This window comes from Phaseolus vulgaris, chromosome 2 (assembly GCF_000499845.2).
Source record: "Phaseolus vulgaris cultivar G19833 chromosome 2, P. vulgaris v2.0, whole genome shotgun sequence".
Taxonomy (NCBI): domain Eukaryota; kingdom Viridiplantae; phylum Streptophyta; class Magnoliopsida; order Fabales; family Fabaceae; genus Phaseolus; species Phaseolus vulgaris.
Window position 1 is genome coordinate 7,949,094 of NC_023758.2, and position 20,374 is coordinate 7,969,467.

Below are 20,374 nucleotides of genomic sequence, written 5' to 3' on the forward strand. Positions count from 1 at the left end.
ATTTGCTCTGTCGATTTCACATTGATAAAAATGTGAAAGAAAAATGTAAAATGTTGGTGCATCCAAGAGAGGCATGATCAAGTAATGTTGTGGATTATGATATTGTTGAGGCCTTTGAAGATCGTGTCAATGCTCTTCGAGTTGTCTGTTCTCCATGGCCTATATTTGTTGATTATGTGATGGATACATGGTTACATCCACATAAAGAAAAATTTGTCAAGGCATGGATAAGGTGATGCACTTAGGAAACACAACAAGTAACAGAGTTGAGGCGGCACACTGGAGCCTAAAGAGAGTTCTTCAAAATTCGATGGGGGATTTATGTTTCTGTTGGGATTCCATCAATAAGATGATTATTTTACAACATAATGCAATCAAAGCTTCATTCCAAAAAAGTTTGCATGTGGTTGGACATTGGTTTAAGGTTACAACTTACAAAAAATTGTTAGGTTTTGTGTCTAAATATGCTTTGAACCTTATTTCGGAAGAGGTTGATAGGGTTAAATCAGTGGGGTTTGATAAAAGTAGGTGTGGATGTACTCTTACATGTACTCATGGTCTTCCTTGTGCGTGTCAATTGGCTTCGTTTGGTGTTGGTAGCATACCACTTAAATCAGTACATGTGATGTGTACTCGTTTAAGCTTTGAAGACATTGCAACTAAACAATCTTCATCTGAGTTGTCAATTGATAAAGAGTTTGAGGTCATCGCGAAGCGGTTCAAAGAGTTGGATGTTGCAAGCAAGGTTAACATCAAAAGTAAATTGCAGAAGATTGCTTTTCCAGAGAAGACATCTATTTACGCACCAGATATAAGGTGAAAACAAAAGGTGTTGTAAAGATGTCTCGTCCTACCAAATTCATGAGATCAACTAAGCGAATCCCTTCTTATTTTGAACATGTGGATTTCTTACACTCACAACATGATAGTTGTGCAAGCAAAAAATCTAATGAAGGAAGCTTACCAGAAATTGTACCAACAAAATGTATTCCTTTCCTTGATCAGTTCCCTGTAGGATATCATCCATACATTGTTGATGTTGTCGACGTTAAGGTTGATGGTCATTGTGGTTACCGTGCTGTTGCTGCCCAATTAGGAATGGGAGAGGACTCATGGGCTGTTGTTCGAATGAATTTGTTAAAAGAACTAAGTGAATGGAGACAAGAATATGTTCAACTCTTTGGTGGTGATGATAGATATGAATACTTGAAGAAGTCACTTCTAGTGGAGCACATCTGATGGAAGAGGGCCAATCACAACCTCATATAAAAAGACAAGAGCCAAGACATGAGCATCCAAAGCCAAACCAAGAGCGTCTAGGCCAAAGGAAGGAGCGTCTAGCTCAAGGTGGAGAGCGTCTAAAGGGAGAGCGTCTAGAAGGAAGGGGAGAGCGTCTAGGACCTATTACTAGGTCCATGACCAAGCTACGGATGGGAGACTTGGGCCAAGCTATGGATGGGAGAGAAAGCAACTTGTATATGCTATATGAAGGCCCATTAAGGGTAGCTTAGTATTAGTTGCGGTGTAAATATCATAAACTTGATTCCATGAGACTTGACCTAGATTTGCTAAAGATTTGGTCACATTCTAGAGGGATTCTCCACATGGCCGGCCATGTGCTCCATGTGATGTAATTTGCATTTCATTTTGATTAGCATTAGGGTTGCATTATGGTCCTCCTTAGCCTATAAAAGGAGGAGTCTACACCTTGTATTTTCAAGACTATTTTGAGTAATGAAATGTTGCTCAAGTGCCATTCAAATTACTCCCTTGCCAAATTCTCTCTAGAATTAGGTTTTTAGTCTTCAATCTTCACCCTCAAATGGAGATGGCCGAACCACTCCAACCCTCACTACTCCTCATGCACCTTCAAGGCACCCACACTTCCTAGGAAGGCCTTGTTCCACTCTCCTCCACCAAGCTTCCGCACCCATCATCATCAAAATCAAAGAAGAGCTCATAGGAATGTCATCATTTGGTATCATGAGCTATGGTTCTTCAAAGATGAGCATCTCTTTGTGTTTTTCTTTTTGAGTTCTTATTTCCAAGTTGTTCATCTTGTGTTCATCTTGTCTTGTTGTTTTTATGATTTTAATATGATTTGAATGTTTTTCTATTCAATTCAATTGGTAGTTTTTGTTCAAATTGTGCTTGGACATCTTATTTTAATTTTGTGTAGGATTCTTGATACATTGTGTTGCTGTTTTTGATTTTTTAGGTTGCTTGAGTCTTGATTGAAATTTTATTCGGTTCATATTAATATGTTTGAGTCATTTTATTTTCTGAATCTATAAGTTTTGTCAAGTCTTGTGTTTCCATATTTGTCATCAAATCCTAGTAGTACTTTTCTTGGTTTATTTTGTTTCTTGTTTTTGGTTTGAATGCTTGATCTAAAATCTGCTGTGTTTTGATCCTTTGGTGCTTTTTATTTTTTAGTTTGAGTTCATATTTGTGTGTTAGATCCACACAAATTCCATTACACCAATTCCATTGTGTTTTTGTTGGTATATCTTTCTGTTTTTTGTTTCCAGATTTGCAGAATCCTCTGTTTTCCACCATTCTGTTTTGGCTGATTTTGTTTATGAAAATTAAATGCCACATAAGAAAATTCTGAGCCTCTGGATTTTACTAGATTGAGGTGTTAGCAAAAGGACAAAAAATAATCAGTTGAAAAAAAGAAATAGAAAAAAAAGATAAATATTACAAAAAAAGTGTGCAATCCTGACGCTACAACTGGCGGTTCTAAGCACTGATTTTAGAAAAATTATTAAAATTAAATGGTGCATGCGTTTGGAGTGAAACCAACGCCAAAAATTTGTTGAGATCTTTATTTGTTTGAATATCAATTTTCAGAAGCAAATATTAAAAGGCCAGCTCAGCATAAATCTGTGAAAATCACGCATTCTGGACCACAACAATTTGTTTCAGTGGTGCTGTTTTTGGTTTTTAAATCAAATCTAGTGCTATTCCATAGGATCCTTTTTGTGTGCCATCCTTTCTTTGAGTACCTTTTTATTTGCTTGTCTAATTTCATTGGAACTCTTTCTAGTTGTCACATTTAATTCCATTTGTGTGGTACTGTTTTTTCAAATTAATCTGTTTCTTGCTTTCTTTCTTTGACCTCTAAGCTTTGTGGTGAATTAAATATCAATTGGTACTTGTTGAGTGGGTATTAACTTGAGAGGAGTCTAGCTTTGCTTGATAGGTGTTGGATTGAAGATTTTAATTACCTAATTCCAAGAGGAACAAAGGCAAGGGTAGCAACAAACACATACTAAATACACCACACACATTGGAAGGCCCAACCAAGAAGAGACAACAAAGGAAGTGCAAATAGAAAATCAGCAAAAGGAGTTCCATTTAATTTCTTTGCAACTTAACTCTTGTTAATTACTTGTTAATTACGCAATTAGACGGTGAGTGTGTCTTCAAGGGCTCCAAGTGTCCAAGAAGCCTCACCTAGGGCCAACTAGCTTAAAACTATCTAGCTTAGCTTTTGTTAATTGTTTTAATTACATCATTTGCCTTAGTTAGCTACGCTTATTTGCTTTGCTTTTGTCTTGTTAAGCTTTGATAATTTTGCTTGGGTTGTTAGATAGTTTGCATTGCTTCTTGCATTAAAAATTTGGTTTCTCCAACCTCATTGTGTTTTAAGTGGTTTACCAAGAGAAAGATTTGTGGAAGATCTTGAGGGATAGTTTTTGGCTAAGGCAAGACTTGGTATTTAAGTAGTCCATTGTGACTCACCTCTCTTACCTGGAAAACTACCTTCTTTAACTTCCCTCATTTTTCTCAAAGTAAAACATTTCTAGACACAAAGTTCTAGTCATGTCTTCTCATTCTTCAAAGTCTATGGAAAGTGATGTGAAATCCATCAAATCCCTTTTGAAACAACTTTCCAAGGATGTTCAATTAATTTCATATAAAGAATTGGAGAATGAGGCCAAAACTAATGTATTGACTAAAGCAAAGGATGAGAATTCTCAAAAATCAAAAAAATTACATTCTCATGCATCTAGCTCTAAAAATCATGATTCTCTTGGGGAGGAAAGTCTTAGAATAAATGAATATTATCAACCACCCCCTAGGAGGAATAGAAGGAGAGAGCAAGAAAGCCCAAGAGAGGTTAGGGTAGACCTACCCCATTTCCATGGAAAATAAAATATAGAAGCTTGCCTAGATTGGGAAATGAGGGTAGAGCAATTGTTTGCTTACAACCATGTGAGTGAAGAAAAGAAAGTATCCTTAGCTACCTTAAGTTTTCAATGTGATGCTATGTATTGGTGGAATGCCCTAAAAAGAGAGAGACATCTCCACAAGGACCCTCCCATTACATCTTGGAATGACCTTAGGGGAGCCTTGAGGTGTCGCCATATTCCCTCACATTACAATAGAAAGTTGATGGACAAGCTCCAAAGACTTCATCAAAAAGATATGAGTGTAGAAGAATATTGGCAAAAGATGATATCATATATTGAGAGGGCAAGGATTAACGAAGATAACCATATCACATAGCTAGGTTTCTAAGTGGTCTCAAACTTGAGATAAGAAACAAAGTTGAACTTTTACCTTATAGAGATTTAAATGACTAGATTCAACTTAGCATTAAAGTTGAAAAACAAATTTTGAGAAAACAATCAAGTCAAAAACAAAGTTCATACTATGTATCTTATGACAAGGATGAGTTCCATAGAGGGGAAGAACATATACAAGAAACATCTCTAGAACTTTCCCAAAACCTAACCAAGCATATCTCTCACACTCAAGCTAGAGAAATTCCATGTTTAGAATACCTTGGCCATGATCAATTAGCATCTCAATGTTTCAATGAAGATCTATGATCTTAAGGGACAAAGATGAGAATAGTAGCCAATAAAAAGAAGCCAGTGAGAGTGATGAAAATGTAAAAATAGAAAAGCAAGAGAAAACCCTTGGGAAACAAAAGGCGTGGGAGAAAAGTGTTCCTTCCCACAAGGTCATTCAACAAGACAATCAAATTAAAAATACCTTTGAAAACATGCTTCTTGTTGAACAACCTAGCGTTACCTCTTGTAAAGGAACACTTGCAAGCATAATAAAAAAAGAAGAGTCTTTAAAAGAAGCTTGCATAAATAAAAATGAAATAGATTATTTTTCATATGTGCTAGGATATCACCAAGTAAATGTCAAGTTATCTATAAGCATCTACAAAAACAAATTTTTATGTGAGGTAGTGCCTAAAGAAACTTGTCATGTCTTATTGAGACAACCATTGCCAAATGTACAAATTCTCATAAACAATGGTTGTAACAACGAGACTATCTTTACACATAAGAGAAAAAGTCTTCATGAAGGAGAACTCATGGGCCAAATTAGAGTTGATAAAACTCTAGAGCTTTTAAAAGGAAAACTTTTGTCACCCATGAGAAAAGAGGTTCAAAGACATTACCTTAGGTACAATTCTTGTTTTAAAACTACACCTAAGGCAATGTCTCAAGAACTCTATACTCCTTCACCTTTTGCAAATGATCATTGGGAAGACACAAATTTCATATTAGAGCTTCCTAGGACAACAAATGGTTTTGATTCAATATTCATGGATATGGATAAACTCTTCTATAGAGAAGTGATACATCTTCATGGATTATCCTCAAGCATAGTGTTGGATAGAGCTCCAAATTTCGCAAACCATTTGAGGATTCTCTTTGGAAAACTTGCAACTAAGTTGTACACTTTAAATTCTTATCATCCTTAAAGGCATGGTCAAAATACATTTGAAAATCTAGCTCTTTCTACTATGCCTAGAATAATCATAAAGGACAAACACAACTCTAGAGAGGAGCATACATACCATAAAGTAGTTCACAAAACTACTTGTATTTCTACTTTTGAGGTTATATGTGGGCTAAATCATCTTTCTCCTTTTAAGTTGTTACCATCTCCTATAGGATTTATGCCTAAAGAGGAAGTAACCACAAATGAACATTTCAAAATGCATAAGATGATTAGAGAACACATACAACAATCAAAAGAGAAACATTGTCCAAAGTTGCCAAAACCAAAAGAAAAACAAAAATGGCAACATAGTAAAATTGATTTTCAAACTAACACATATGCTTTATTTGATGATTTCTATAGGTGGACGTTTGATCCAGGAGGACAAGCTTTGGCGAAGCAAGAGTTCGAGATCAAGTCTGTAGATCTGAGGATAGATCTTCTCAAGAAGGAGGAGATGATGGACACCATCCAGCCACACTCATCCCCCTAGTTGAAGAAAAAGCATTGGATTTGAGGACAAATCCTTTTCAAGAGGGAGGGGATGATGGAAGAGGGCCAAGCACAACCTCATATAAAAAGACAAGAGCCAAGACATGAGCATCCAAAGCCAAACCAAGAGCGTCTAGAAGGAAGGGGAGAGCGTCTAGGACCTATTACTAGGTCCATGACCAAGCTACGGATGGGAGACTTGGGCCAAGCTATGGATGAGAGAGAAAACAACTTGTATATGCTATATGAAGGCCCATTAAGGGTAGCTTAGTATTAGTTGTGGTGTAAATAGCATAAACTTGATTCCATGAGACTTGACCTAGATTTGCTAAAGATTTGGTCACATTCTAGAAGGATTCTCCACATGGTCGGCCATGTGCTCCATGTGATGTAATTTGCATTTCATTTTGATTAGCATTAGGGTTGCATTATGGTCCTCCTTAGCCTATAAAAGGAGGAGCCTACACCTTGTATTTTCAAGACTATTTTGAGTAATGAAATGCTGCTCAAGTGTCATTCAAATTACTCCCTTTCCAAATTCTCTCTAGAATTAGGTTTTTAGTCTTCAAACTTCACCCCCAAATGGAGATGACCGAACCACTCCAACTTTCACTACCTCTCATGCACCTTCAAGGTCACCACACCTCTTAGGAGAACCTTGTTCCACTCTCATCCATTAAGCTTCCGCACCATCATCAACAAAAATCCAAAAAGAACTCATAGGAATGTCATCAACATCTCTATGGTACCAACCACTCAACATCAACATCAACATCAGTGGCAATTAAGTGATAATTAGCTTCACACACATGGTAGTAGTCACGAGTGCGAAACATTAAACCCTACCTACATATCATACAATTATAAACACTCATAATTCTATTTGGTACATACGGAGTAAAGATATGAGTTATGATAAATTGAAATATGAAGTATACAAAAAGGAATACATGCATATATGTTTTATAAACAAACACCTGGCTTAATATTTTGAATGACGAGTTTCGTATATGTGGTGAAGTTGAGTTTCACAGAACCCCATCCACTCATGCTGAACTCTTGACCAACAACTCTAAATTCAGATCTGGTTTCTTGGAAAAGCCCCATGTATGCACGTTCTTCTATTATTGCAACAACACCACCACTAGCTAGTCCATCTTTTAAGGCCTTTTCATATTCTGACATGGAGATGAGAGAAACAAAGCCTGGATTTGTCCATGTGTAGTTCCTCAGATAATTTTTAGTAAAAGTATCTCTCTGGAAATCAATGCGGTCATCACTTGCTATTAAGCTTTCAATTCCCTTAACGTGGGATGAGAGTTGTTCCACAATTAGGATTGAGGTGAGGCTTGCAGTATAGCTTGAGTTGAGTATCAAAACCACAGACATTCATATGATTAGTAAGAAACAACCAAGGGTGCCAAGAGTGCTCTCTTTTGCATAGAAGGGGATCATATAGATGTAAGGCTTGAATTTACTACACCAATTTTCAACTTAAACCCAACAACTTTGAGATTAAGATGATTTGTAATTGACATGGTATTAAAGCATTTGAAAACAAGGTTCGTGAATTGCAATATTGCAGTCTATCTTTACAATTAAATAGAATTTCATCATAAGATAAAAGGAGTTTTTGATATCCACTCTTAATAGTGGAAAAGACAATTTGTCAGAAAATTTGTTGGAGGTTAAATCATTCATGTGCTTCCAGGTAATAGTGCCAAGCTTTTAGACTAAATGTTTCTTTGGAGTTTGTTAAGAATTGAGTTTTTGTCCTCTACAAGAGGAAAACAACAAGAATAACTAGCTAAAGGAACTCTCCAACTACTTACTCTGTCAAAAAATAGGGTTGAGAAGCTAAACCTGCAGAGATAAATGATTAAGATTTAGCAACAATGTGCAAGTGATCATATGATGAATCAATCAAAGTAGTTAACTACACCATATTTTAAAACTGTCATGCAACTTAGTTACCAGATAATAGTGACAAATTGTAAAGTCCACACAACAACTTCCACCACCAAGAAGAACATTCCTGTGACAAACCACATCATTGGAGTGAAAGGTCTGAGAAAAGCTCAAGCACTGGATTTCACCAAGAAGAACATTCCTGTGACAAACCACATCATTGGAGTGAAAGGTCTGAGAAAAGCTCAAGCACTGGATTTCAACTTCTTGATAGGTGCCACAACAACTAGCCCAGACTCAATAAATGGCTGTGTAAAATCCACTATCTTTGCTCGGTCTATATGGAAGGTAAAATAGTATTGTTAACTATTTTGCTTACAAGACTCACAACTATAATTTATTTTGTTGATTTATTTTACGTATTTTCTTTCAATTTTTTTTTATATAAAAATATAATTTATATAACTATATAATTATATATACAATTTTAATAAAAAATAAAAATAAAATTATAATGCAAATATTAATATATAAGAAATAAACATGAACATATACAATAAGTAATTTTAGAAATTTTATTTCTTTGAAATTATTATTTAAGTAGGAAATAAAATAATTTAGGATTTGTATTTATTGAGAATTTTAGAAAACATAAAAATTTATTAATTTTATATTTTTATTTAAGAATGAAATTAAATAATTTAGGATATGGATTTATTTAAAATTTTGTTGATTTTCGATTTTTATCTAAGAATAATATTACAAATCTTGGGATTTTTATTTATTTAGGATTTTGAAAAACTTAATTTTTTTATTTATTTTATATTTTTTATTTAAGTATGAAATAAAATAATTTCTGATTTTGTGTTTATTTAGGATTTTTAAAAATATTTGAAATTTTATTTATGTATGACATAAAATAATTTATGTTTATTTAGGATTTTTCAATATTTTAGAAATTTTATTTATTTCAAATTTTCATTTAAGTAATGCATTGAATAATCTAGAATTATTATTTATTAATATTTTGAATATTTTAAGAAATTTATTTATTTCAGATATTTTATTTAAATATGATATTAATTAATTTAGAATTTTATTTGTTTAAAATTTAAAATAATTTAAAAAAATTATTTATTATAATTTTTTATTTAAGTATGACATTAAATAATTTAGGATTTGTATTTATTTATATATATATATATATATATATGTAAATGAAAAAATAAATTAAAAATTAAAATAATATAATAAATAATCATTAGTATAGGTGTATAAATAAATAAATTAAACATACTAAATTAAAATAAACAATGTATGAACATAAATAATATACATAAGTAAATAATTCAAGTAAAATAAACTAACAAATTTTTTAAGAAAAATAAATAATAATAAACAATTATTTAAAAAATGGGTATATCCTAAAAACCGAATAATTGAAATTTCATTATATAATATTTTAATCTCTGCTTCAAAAACAGTCATTTTATTTTCTTTGGAGTCATTTAACATAAAATTATTTATCCCACTCCAACTTTAGTTGATTTATTTGGTGTATTTTCTTTCACTTTTCTGTGTAAAAATATAATTTATATAATAATATAATTATGTATATATAAATAAATATGAAAATAAGAAAATAAAAATAAAATTACAATGCAAATATTAATATATAAGAAATAAAATATAAAAAAAATAATTTTAGAAAATTTATTTTTTTGAGATTATTATTTAAGTAAGAGATGAAATAATTTCGGATTTGTATTTATTTAGGGTTTTATAAAACGTATAAATTTATTAATTTTAGACTTTTATCAAGAATGAAATTAAATAATTTAGGATATGGATTTATTTAAAATTTTGATTAATTTATAAATTTTATTCATTTTCGATTTTTATCTAAGAAACATATTTCAAATCTTTGTATTTTTATTTTGTTTAGGATTTTGAAAAACTTAAAAAGCTTTATTTTTTTATTTTTATTTAAGTAGGAAATAAAATAATTTATGATTTTGTATTTATTTAGGATTTCTAAATTTTTTTGAAGTTTTATTTATGTATGACATAAAGTAAGTTATGATTTGTGTTTATTTAAGATTTTAGATATTTTATTTATTTCAAATTTTCATTTAAGTAGGACATTAAATAATTTAAAATTATTATACATTAATATTTATAATTATTTAAGAATTTTATTTAGTTTAGATATTTTATTTAATTAGGATATTAAATAATTTTAGTATTTATATGTGTTTAAAATTTTAAATAATTTATAATTTTTATTTAGTGTAAGTTTTAATTTAAGTATGAGATTCAATAATTTAGGATTTGTATTTATTTATAATTTTAAATAATTTAGGTATTTTATTTATTGGAAATTTTTATTTAAATATTATATTTATTAATTTAAGATTTGTATTTGTTTAGAATTTTAAATAATTGAAGAATTTTTTTATTTTCATTTTTTATTTAAGTATGACAATAAATTATTTAGGATTTGTATTTATTTAGGATTTTGAGTAATTTAAGAATTTAATTTATTTAATTTTTTTATTTGTGTAAGACATTAAATCATTTGATTTTTTATTGTATTTTTATTTTAAATTTTTATTTAAATTGAAAATAAAGTAATTTAAGATATTGTGATTATTTAAATTCTTTTACAATGATTTATTTTAATATTTTTTTCACTACAAATACATAAACAAAGATTTCAGATGAAAGTATAACCAAAATTTAGTTATTTATGTTAGGAGGGACTAATTCAGTTTAGATTTTGTATATTATTTTTAAATTAATTCGAAATATACATTCTGCAAAATTATAAAAATATATGAAAAACAATTAAAAATGATCTCGCTGTTGCCACGTATCAGTGTAAGTAGTAAGCCCAAGCCCGTATTGGATAGGAGCAGACTTGCCTTTTTCTTGGCGGCAGTTTCTTCCTGCACGCCTACGTTTTTCTTCCTGCAGCCCCATAATGTAATGCAAAGACAAAAATATTTATATTATTTTTTAAAAACTCCAATATACACATAAAATCCACACTACTCTTTCTTCTTCTGGATAATGCAATTCGTTAATTTTACGGAATGAGAAATTCACATTTATTTTGTTACATTCTGAATTAGGAAATCCATAAATTTTCTGGATTGGTGAATCCAGTAATCTTCCAGATCCATCAATCCGTAACAAAAATTAGACTTTCGAATTCAGCAATCCAAAAATTAATAAGTTGCTTTCGAAACACCCCTTTATTTGAAAAAGAACACGAATCACTTCTGGATTGATGAATCCGTAGCATACTCCCGGATCCAATATCTGGTAACCTAAAAAACTCTAGTTTTTTCAAATAAAAGGTGAAGGTCAGTTTTGGGATTTAAAAGATTGTGGAGGTGCAGGAAGAAAAACGTCAGGGTGCAGGAAGAAGAAGCCTTTCTTAGCGTTTAGGGTCCTTAAATCGAAAACAAAATCAAAGATCGAATCGAATGACTGGCATCTGGGAAGAAGAAAAAAAACTAACAGTAAAGCTTGTGCATTTGCTTCAACAAACATGTTTAACGTGTTTTTCGGCGACATTGGAAATTCAATAAGGAAGGAAGCTAACAGTTACACCCATATCCCCAACACCGAAAACAGCACGGTTGACGCCGCCACCAATCTCGATAATGCCCTAAACCCTACCTCTCCTTCACCGCCCGTTCCCTTCACACCATCTCTCAAAGCACCCTCTCTACACGCCGATTCAATAACTCTCCCTTCAATCCGTACACGCTTCCTTATTTTATTGATTTTACAATTTTAGTTTTTCTTGCGACCAAAGAGACATTCCACCTTCGCAATACTACTGTCGCTTGACTAATTCAATTTCAATATACCATTTAATTATCGCTATTTGATTTCAAGCTTTCGTATAACTATGTTCGTATAACTATGTTGAATCACTCTGTGATTTCTTTTCTTTTCTTTTTTTCCTTCAGGGATTGTTGATGTTGAGTCTTCTGAGCCTGTTCAGCCTATTTCAGCAGTGCACAGCCTAAGACCGAAAGAAGGACAAAGGGAAGGCAGTGGCTGTTCCTGTTAGTAGCACCCCAAATTTGAAGATCTCTGATAGTCCGTAAGTAATTATCCTTCAAAAAAATTTGTGGCGGTAGATTGTGTTTTTGAGGAAGTTGTATTGAGTTTTAAGATGCAATTATCGAAGACAATAAGAGAGGAAGTGAGATTGAGTGAGGAATAAAATGCTAACCATTGTGATGGATTCTATAGAATAGAAATGCTAATAACCCACCTTTTTACACAAATTTTGTGTTAGTACTATAGGCTGCTGAAATCTGAGATTGGGAATAAAATGCTAACCATTGTGATGGATCCAATAGAAATGCTAGTAATCCACTCTTTTTGGGTTAGTACTATAGGCTACTGAAATCGATTGGAAATTATAAAGTTGTGGGTTGTTCTTTAGTTAATGAGTCTCACTTATGATTTTTGTTTACTGTAAATTTTAGCCAATAGTACAGACTTTGTCAGAGGACTATGTTGCTATTTGCTAGCACTCTTTTGTATTTTAAAATTTTAAGTTGAATAGTGTGCTGTTTGGATTGGGTATATTAATCTTATAAGTTTTGTTTGAATACATGAAAAGTCTTGGATTTGTGAAAGCTTTCCTGAACAGATACTGATTCATAGTTATCTTTTTTTAAAAAAAAATTTGACCTCTTTAGTCTGTCCTGTTTTGCCATTATTATGCTTTATGCCCGTGACATTTTATGTTTCTTTCGTTTCTTGGTTCGATTCAATGTTATAGTTGTATACATTCATTATATTTCTTGTCATGATTAAGACTTTGTTTGAATTAGAGGTTGTGGGTGAATGGAAAGTTGAGGGTGTGGGTGAGTGGAAGTGTCAAGAAAGTTGAGGGTATTTGGATTGAGAGATGTTAGAGTGGATGTGTGAAGAAAATTTATTGAAAAATGTGAATGATGTGATAGTTGTGAGAGTATTTTAATATATTTTGAATAGTGTAAATTGTAAGATTACAAATTTACCCTGATATATAAATAAATAGGAAAATGAAATATTAATTAGGTTAAAGATATTTAAGTTAATTAAAATAATTAGTATTATATTATTTAATTTCGATTACATTATATATAATAATAAAGTATACTTTTGTCCATGTGTGTAAAAAAATAATAAAGAAATGATTATTACTTTTGTACATAATTTTCATAATTAAAATAATTGTAAGTTTCAATTATAACTTAAAAAATAATATAAAATTGAAATGAATTAAAAAAATAGAATATATAAATGAAATATAAATTCTTCGTTTATAATTTTATTAATTGAAAATATTTGTATTAGTAAAATTTTTGTTTGTAGATAATTATAATATTATTAATGATTATTTAATAAATGTTATGTTATATAAATATATAATTATTATTAATTATGATTTTGATTATTATTAATAATAACATGAATATAATTTAAGAAAAGATGTCATGAACATTAATTAGTTGCAAAAATATATAAAGTCATTACATTTGATGTAGAGAGAGATAAATACATGTTAATTTGAAATTATAGAAAACTTAAAAACATAATAATGTTAAGTAGAAAAATATATGACATCCCCAGTAATAACATTTTAACCCTTCTTGTGGAAACCTTCAAACACCTTTCTAAAAGACATATCTTATTTCGTTGTCTGATAATGATTGCATCTTTGTCATCGACAACTTCTTCATTGTACCATTTGAAAAAATTACAGCCTAGAACAATGCTACTTGTAATCTGTTTTGAGAAAATAATAAAATTCAACAATGAAAAAATTTAAATAACCAAAGTTAAGTTTGCATGAAACTGAATTGAATTAAATTTACCTTGTACTTGGGACAACCCCAAAATCGTTTTTCGGCATTTTTTTTTCAGTTGTTGCTGTTCTCAAAACAGCAAAGTGTCCACAATCACAAATGGGACAACGAACGCACTTGTGCTCCCAGCAACATGGGTAAAAGTACCACATGATTTTGCACCACAACCAATGCAACTAGAGGATGATGTCATGTCATGCGTAGACATTGAAGGCTACGTAATGAATGTTATTAATTTTCCAATTTAGATAATGGACCCGAAAGATTTACTTTAATCATAATAGAATTCAAATCTTAAAGAACTTGCATTTAAAATAAAATGAAGCTTAATGTTAAATATGAATTTCTCAATGTTCAAGGTGAAAAATAACAAAAACAACAAAAATAGCAATAATAATGTTCAACCCGAAAAATAGAAATAAAATAAAAGACAATAACATAATGCAAATAGACAATCAATGGCCTTGTTGACAATGAATCTGATTCAGAGTATCCTCCAATCTGTCCATCCTTTGATCATTTCGCTCCATCCTTTCATCAAACCTGTCAAAACGAATGTTAACGTTCCTCATGCTTTCTCTCATGTCTTGCATCCCCGTCCAAATTTGGGTTAACATTTCAGTTCGACTGAGGATTGCTGGTTGAGGTTGACCACCTTCAACATCTTGTGCTAACAATTCATCTCTTCATCATCTTCTTCGTGTGCATGGTGAGGTCTACCAAGTTGTCATACGCCATTGACCTGGAATATATTTAATTTTGTCATACTTTTTTTCCCAAATTAATGATTCCAGCCTAGCATTATTGCTTGCTCATTCGACAAGTCGAAGCCATACACCTGCAAGATCCTCGTGATCAAATTTGCATATGGGAGATGCATCTTGTTATCCCGACATTTGATGATGTGTTACATGATGTAATGAGGCTAATTAATGCGTACATTATTTTTTATTAACCACAACATCAAAATATCTTAATTCAGTAGTTGTGCAAAGTTGCTTCCACGAGGGCACAAGATATGCACCCATATGTAATGCAACAGTCGGTCATTCATTTTCAGACTACCTGCATTTCTGAGATTTTCACCTTCAACATCTTCACGAATCATGGACGATAATCATGGACGATAATGCTAGTGCTCGATCAAAATTTAGTTCCTCAGGGATCGTCCCAGACGTTAACTTAAGACCGTCATACTGGAGATGAGCAATGGTCATCCAATCCATTTCTTTAATGTGTATCATCCTTCTGCAAATCTCAATGGCAAGGTGACCAACAAGTGTTGATGACATTCTCAAGGAGCTCTTCTTGGATGTTTGGTAAAATGGTGTGAAAGCTTATGTATGAAATGGGCAAGGTCCTCCTAGGAGTTGTGGTGACCTTGAAGGTGCATGAAGAGTATGGAAGAAGGGAGGTTCGGCCAGCCCTTTGATAGATGGTGAAGGAAGATTAAAACCTAGAAACTAGGTAAGGAGCAAATATGACACAAAATTGGCAGCATAACATTACTCAATTTAATCTTGCAAATACAAGTGATGGGCTTCTCCTTTTATAGGTTAAGGAGGCCGCAAATGTTAAGCTAATAGAAGTGAAATGCTAGGTAAATGTAATGTAAATGTGAAGCACATGGGCCACATGGGTGCACATGGCTTCACAAAATCGTCCTTAGATTAGTGAAGGCTTCTAGAAACCTTTAGCTAATCAAGGTTAACTCCTCCTTAATTCTAATGTGCAGAAAAATAAACATTTGTCCCCAAGATAATTCATTCTCCAATTGTTTAGATGAAATCAATTGCACAGCTTGTGAAACTTCTTTCAAAAGAGTTTTCAAAGATTTTACTTCACTTTCAATAGACTTTGCAGAATGAGAAGAAGAAGACATGACTAGAGCTTTGTGTGTAGAAGTATTTTACTTTGAGAAAATTTAGGGAAGTCAAAGAAGGTAGTCTTCCAGGTAAGGTAGGTGAGTCACAGTGGACTACTTAAATACCAAGCCTTGCCTTAGCCAAAGACTATCCCTTAATGCCTTCACACAAAGTTATCTCTTGGTAAACCACTTAAAACACAATTAAGTTGGAGAAATCAAAATTTTTAATGCAAGAAAACAATGCAAGCTAACTAATTAACCAAGCAAAAATTAACAAAGCTTTAAGCAATACAAGACAATTAAAAACGTAACTATCTAAAGCAAAGAGATGCAAATTAAACAATTAACAATTGCTAAACTAGATAGTTCTACACTAGTCGGTCCTAGGTGAGGTTTCTTGGACACTTGGAGCCCTTGAAGACACACTCACCGTATAATCACGTAATTAAAGAAGTAATTAACAAAAGTTAAGTTGCAAAGAAAATAAAGGAAACTCCCTTTGTTGATTTTTTTTGCTATTGGCACTTCCTTGGTTGTCTTTTCTTTGTTGGGCCTTCCAATGTTTGTGGTGTTTTTGGTAGGTATTTGTTTTCTGCCCTTGCCTTTGTTCCTCTTAGAATTAGGGAATTAATTCTCCAATCCAGCACCTATCAAGCAAACTAGACCTCACTCAAGTCAAATTTCCACTCAAATAAGCACCAATTGAGAATTAATCCACCACCAAATTTAGAGGCCAAAGAATTAAAGCATGAAACAAATTAATTGGAAAAACAGTACCACACAAATGGAATTAAAAATGTGACAACTATAAAGAGTTCCAAAGAAATATTAGACAAGCAAATAAAGGTACTCAAAGAAAGGTAGGCACACAAAATGGATCCTAAGAATAACACTAGAATTGATTTCAAAATAAAAAACAGCACCACTGAAAAAATTGTTGTGGGCCAGAGAGCGTGATTTTCCCCGATTTATGCTGAGCGGTCCTTTTAATATTTGCTTCTGAAAATTTATATGCCAATAATTCAAGATCTCAACTAAATTCTGGCGTTGGTTTCACTCCAAACGCATGAACCATTTTTTTTTAATAAATTTTCTAAAATCAGTGTTCAGTTACGCCAATTGTAGCGCCAGATTTGCACATTGTTTTTATAATATTTATCATTTTTTTTCTATTGACTTTTTTGAACTGATTCTTTTTTTGTCTTTTCTGTAACACCTCAATCTTGCATAATCCAGAGGATGAGAAATTTCCTATGTTGGAAAATAATTTTCTTAAGCAAAACAGCCAGCACAGAGTTATGCAAAACAGGAGATTCTGTAAATCTGAAAAAAAACAGCAAGATATACCAAACGAAAAACACAATGGAATTTGTGTAGATCTAAACACAAATATGAACTCAAGCTAAAAATAAAAGGCACAAAAGGATCTAAAACACAACAGATTCAAATCAAACATTTATACCAAAATCAAGAAACAAATAAGCCAAACAAAGTACTACTATGATTTGATGACATTTTGGAAGAACATGACTAGACAAAACACATACAGATTCAGAAATTAAAAGACTCAAATGAACATAAAATGAACCAAATAAAATTGCAATAAGGACTCAAATACCTAAAATAAAACAGCAACACAAATATATGGAATCCTACCAAAAATTGCACAAAGATTGTTCAAGAACAATTGAACAAGATGCACTGATTGGAAAATTCCAAACAGCACACCAATTCAAAACGAAAATTAAAACAACAAGACAATATGGAATCAAGATGAACAACTAGGAAATAAGAAGAGCTCAAAAGAAAAGACACAAAGAGATACTCATCTTTGAAGAACCATAGCTCATGATACCAAATGATGACATTCTCAAGGAGCTCTTCTTGGATGTTTGGTAAAATGGTGCGGAAGCTTATGTATGAAATGGGCAAGGTCCTCTTAGGAGTTGTGGTGACCTTGAAGGTGCATGAAGAGTATGGAAGAAGGGAGGTTCGGCCAGCCCTTTGATAGATGGTGAAGGAAGATTAAAACCTAAAAACTAGGTAAGGAGCAAGTATGACACAAAATGGGCAGCATAACATTACTCAATTTAATCTTGCAAATACAAGTGATGGGCTTCTCCTTTTATAGGCTAAGGAGGTCGTAAATGTTAAGCTAATAGAAGATGAAATGCTAGGTAAATGTAATGTAAATGTGAAGCACATGGGCCACATGGAGCACATGGGTGCACATGGCTTCACAAAACCGTCCCTAGATTAGTGAAGGCTTCTAGAAACCTTTAGCTAATCAAGGTTAACTCCTCCTTAATTCTAATGTGCAGAAAAATAAACATTTGTCCACATGGCTATGCTATTTACACCCAATTAAAGCTAAACTACACTTGATGGGCCTTCACGGAATATGTGCTAGTATGCCACTCTCCCATTCATAGCTTTGATCCAAGTCTTCTTGTCCTAGACGCTCCTAGCTTGTCCTAGACGCTCCTAGCTTGTCCTAGACGCTCCTAGCTTGGTCTTAGACGCTCCTAGCTTGATCTTAGACGCTCTTGACTTGGCTCTTGCCTTTCATGGAAGGTTGTGCTTGGCTCTCTTCCATCAGGTGTGATCTTTGCATTTGTATAAAATACTCTTACCAAGTCCTCATAATACGGAAGATTAATTCTAAGGAAAGGTTGTAAACCTTGCCAATTCAGAAAATTTTGGAATTCAAATCCTAGAGCAGCAAAAAAGGAAGTATGCTTAACTTTTGGTGGTAATACTGGTCTTGCGTGAAACTTTTAAAAAAAAGCAGCATTTGACGTCTTGTACTAAAGTATCTTGAATAATTAAGAACTTGTTCAATCATCGTTCCAGGCTGAGGAGGAACGGAAACATCTTCTGCCGAGCTTTACTGATGGAAGAGGGCCAAGCACAACCTTTCATGAAAAGCAAGAGCCAAGTCAAGAACGTCCAAGATCAAGCTAGGAGCGTCTAAGACCAAGCTAGGAGCGTTTAGGACCAAGCTAGGAGCGTCTAGGACAAGAAGGCCAAGCTAGGAGCGTCTAAGACAAGCTAGGAGCGTCTAAGACAAGCTAGGAGCGTCTAGGACAAGAAGACTTGGATCAAAGCTATGAATGGGAGAGTGGCTTACTAGCACAAATTCCGTGAAGGCCCAACAAGTGTAGTTTAGCTTTAATTGGGGTGTAAATAGCATAGCCATGTGGACAAATGTTTATTTTTCTGCACATTAAAATTAAGGAGGAGTTAACCTTGATTAGCAAAGGTTTCTAGAAGCCTTCACTAATCAAAGGACGATTTTGGTAGCCATGTGAACCCATGTGCACCCATGAGCTCCATGTGCCTCACATTTACATTTCATTTTGCTCACATTTCATGTGGAATTAGCTTAGGATTTACGGCCTCCTTAGCCCATAAAAGGAGATGCGCAGCTCTTGTATTTTCAAGATTAATGAGAGTAATGTTATGCTGCCAACATTGTGCTATACATTGCTTTTCCCTAGTTTCTAGGACCTAATCTTCATCTTCATCACCTACCATAGGGCTGGCCGAACCTCCCTCTTTCCATACACATCATGCACCTTCAAGATCACCATAGCTCTTAGGAGGATCTTGCACATTCCAATCCATAGCTTCCGCACCCTTGATCATAAATCCGAGAAGAGCTCCATGAATTTGCCATCATTTGGTATCATGAGCATATGTTCTTCAAAGATGAGTAGTTCTTGGTCATTTTCATTTTGAGTTCTTCTTTATTTCATGTTTTTCATCTTGTTTTCATACTTGTCTTGTTGTTTTTAATTTTTACTTTGTTTTGGTGTGCTATTTGGAAAATCCAATCGGTGCACTTTGCTTAATTGATCTTGAGCAATCCTTGTGCAATTTGTGGTAGGATTCCATACTCCTTTGAGTTGCTGTTTTTATTTTAGGTATTTGAGTCTTTATTGCATGTTTATTTGGTTCATTTTATGCTTTTTGAGTCTTTTAATTTCTGAATCTATATGTGTTTTGTCTAGTCATGTTTTTCCAAAATGTCATCAAATCATAAGTAGTACTTTGTTTGGCTTATTTGTTTCTTGATTTTGGTCTAAATACTTGTTTTGAATCTACTGTGTTTTGATCTTTTGGTGCCTTTTATTTTTAGCTTGAGTCCATATTTGTGTTTAGATCTACACAAATTCCTTTTCATCAATTCCATTGTGTTTATCTTTTGGTCTCTTGCTGTTTTTTCCAGTTTTTACAGAATCCCCTGTTTTACATAACTGTGCTGGTTGTTTTGTTTAAGAAAATTATTTCCCTACATAGGAAATTTTTGATTTTCTAGATTATGCAAGATTGAGGTGTTACAGAAAAGACAAAAAAGAATCACCTCAAAAGAGTCAATAGAAAAAAATGATAAATATTTTAAAACAGTGTGCAAATCTGGGCGCTACAGTTGGCGTAACTGAACACTGAATTTGAAATATTTATTAAA

The 20,374-nt window shown here is 32.7% G+C and overlaps 2 protein-coding genes across 11 annotated transcripts in view; both read left to right on the top strand.

The window, feature by feature from the left end:
• The first annotated feature begins 223 nt into the window (after nt 1–223).
• Nucleotides 224–1,239, top strand: LOC137808994 (uncharacterized). The gene is made up of 2 exons (XM_068610137.1): nt 224–816; nt 930–1,239. Exons 1-2 carry the CDS (start codon nt 224–226, stop codon nt 1,237–1,239), a joined length of 903 nt encoding a protein of 300 aa, XP_068466238.1.
• Nucleotides 1,240–11,645: 10,406 nt separating this feature from the next.
• Nucleotides 11,646–20,374, top strand: part of LOC137810568 (uncharacterized) — a 32,726-nt gene continuing 23,997 nt past the window's right edge. For 4 of the 10 annotated variants that reach the window (XR_011080929.1, XR_011080926.1, XR_011080931.1 and 1 more), the window contains exon 1: nt 11,646–12,274. The gene's annotated coding sequence lies outside the window, so the exon portion shown is untranslated. Of the gene's footprint in view, nt 12,275–14,094; nt 14,374–18,756; nt 19,803–20,374 lie in introns of those variants that run through there. The other 6 variants (XR_011080925.1, XR_011080924.1, XM_068611911.1 and 3 more) reach the window with 4 other exon arrangements.

What these genes read in the sequence shown, in the direction of transcription:
- LOC137808994 (XM_068610137.1), top strand. Translation starts at nt 224, where the DNA reads ATGGATAAGGTGATGCACTTAGGAAACACAACAAGTAACAGAGTTGAG. An exon ending in ATTTACGCACCAGATATAAG is followed by an intron (nt 817 to 929) that starts GTGAAAACAAAA and finishes ACAACATGATAG; the next exon opens with TTGTGCAAGCAAAAAATCTA.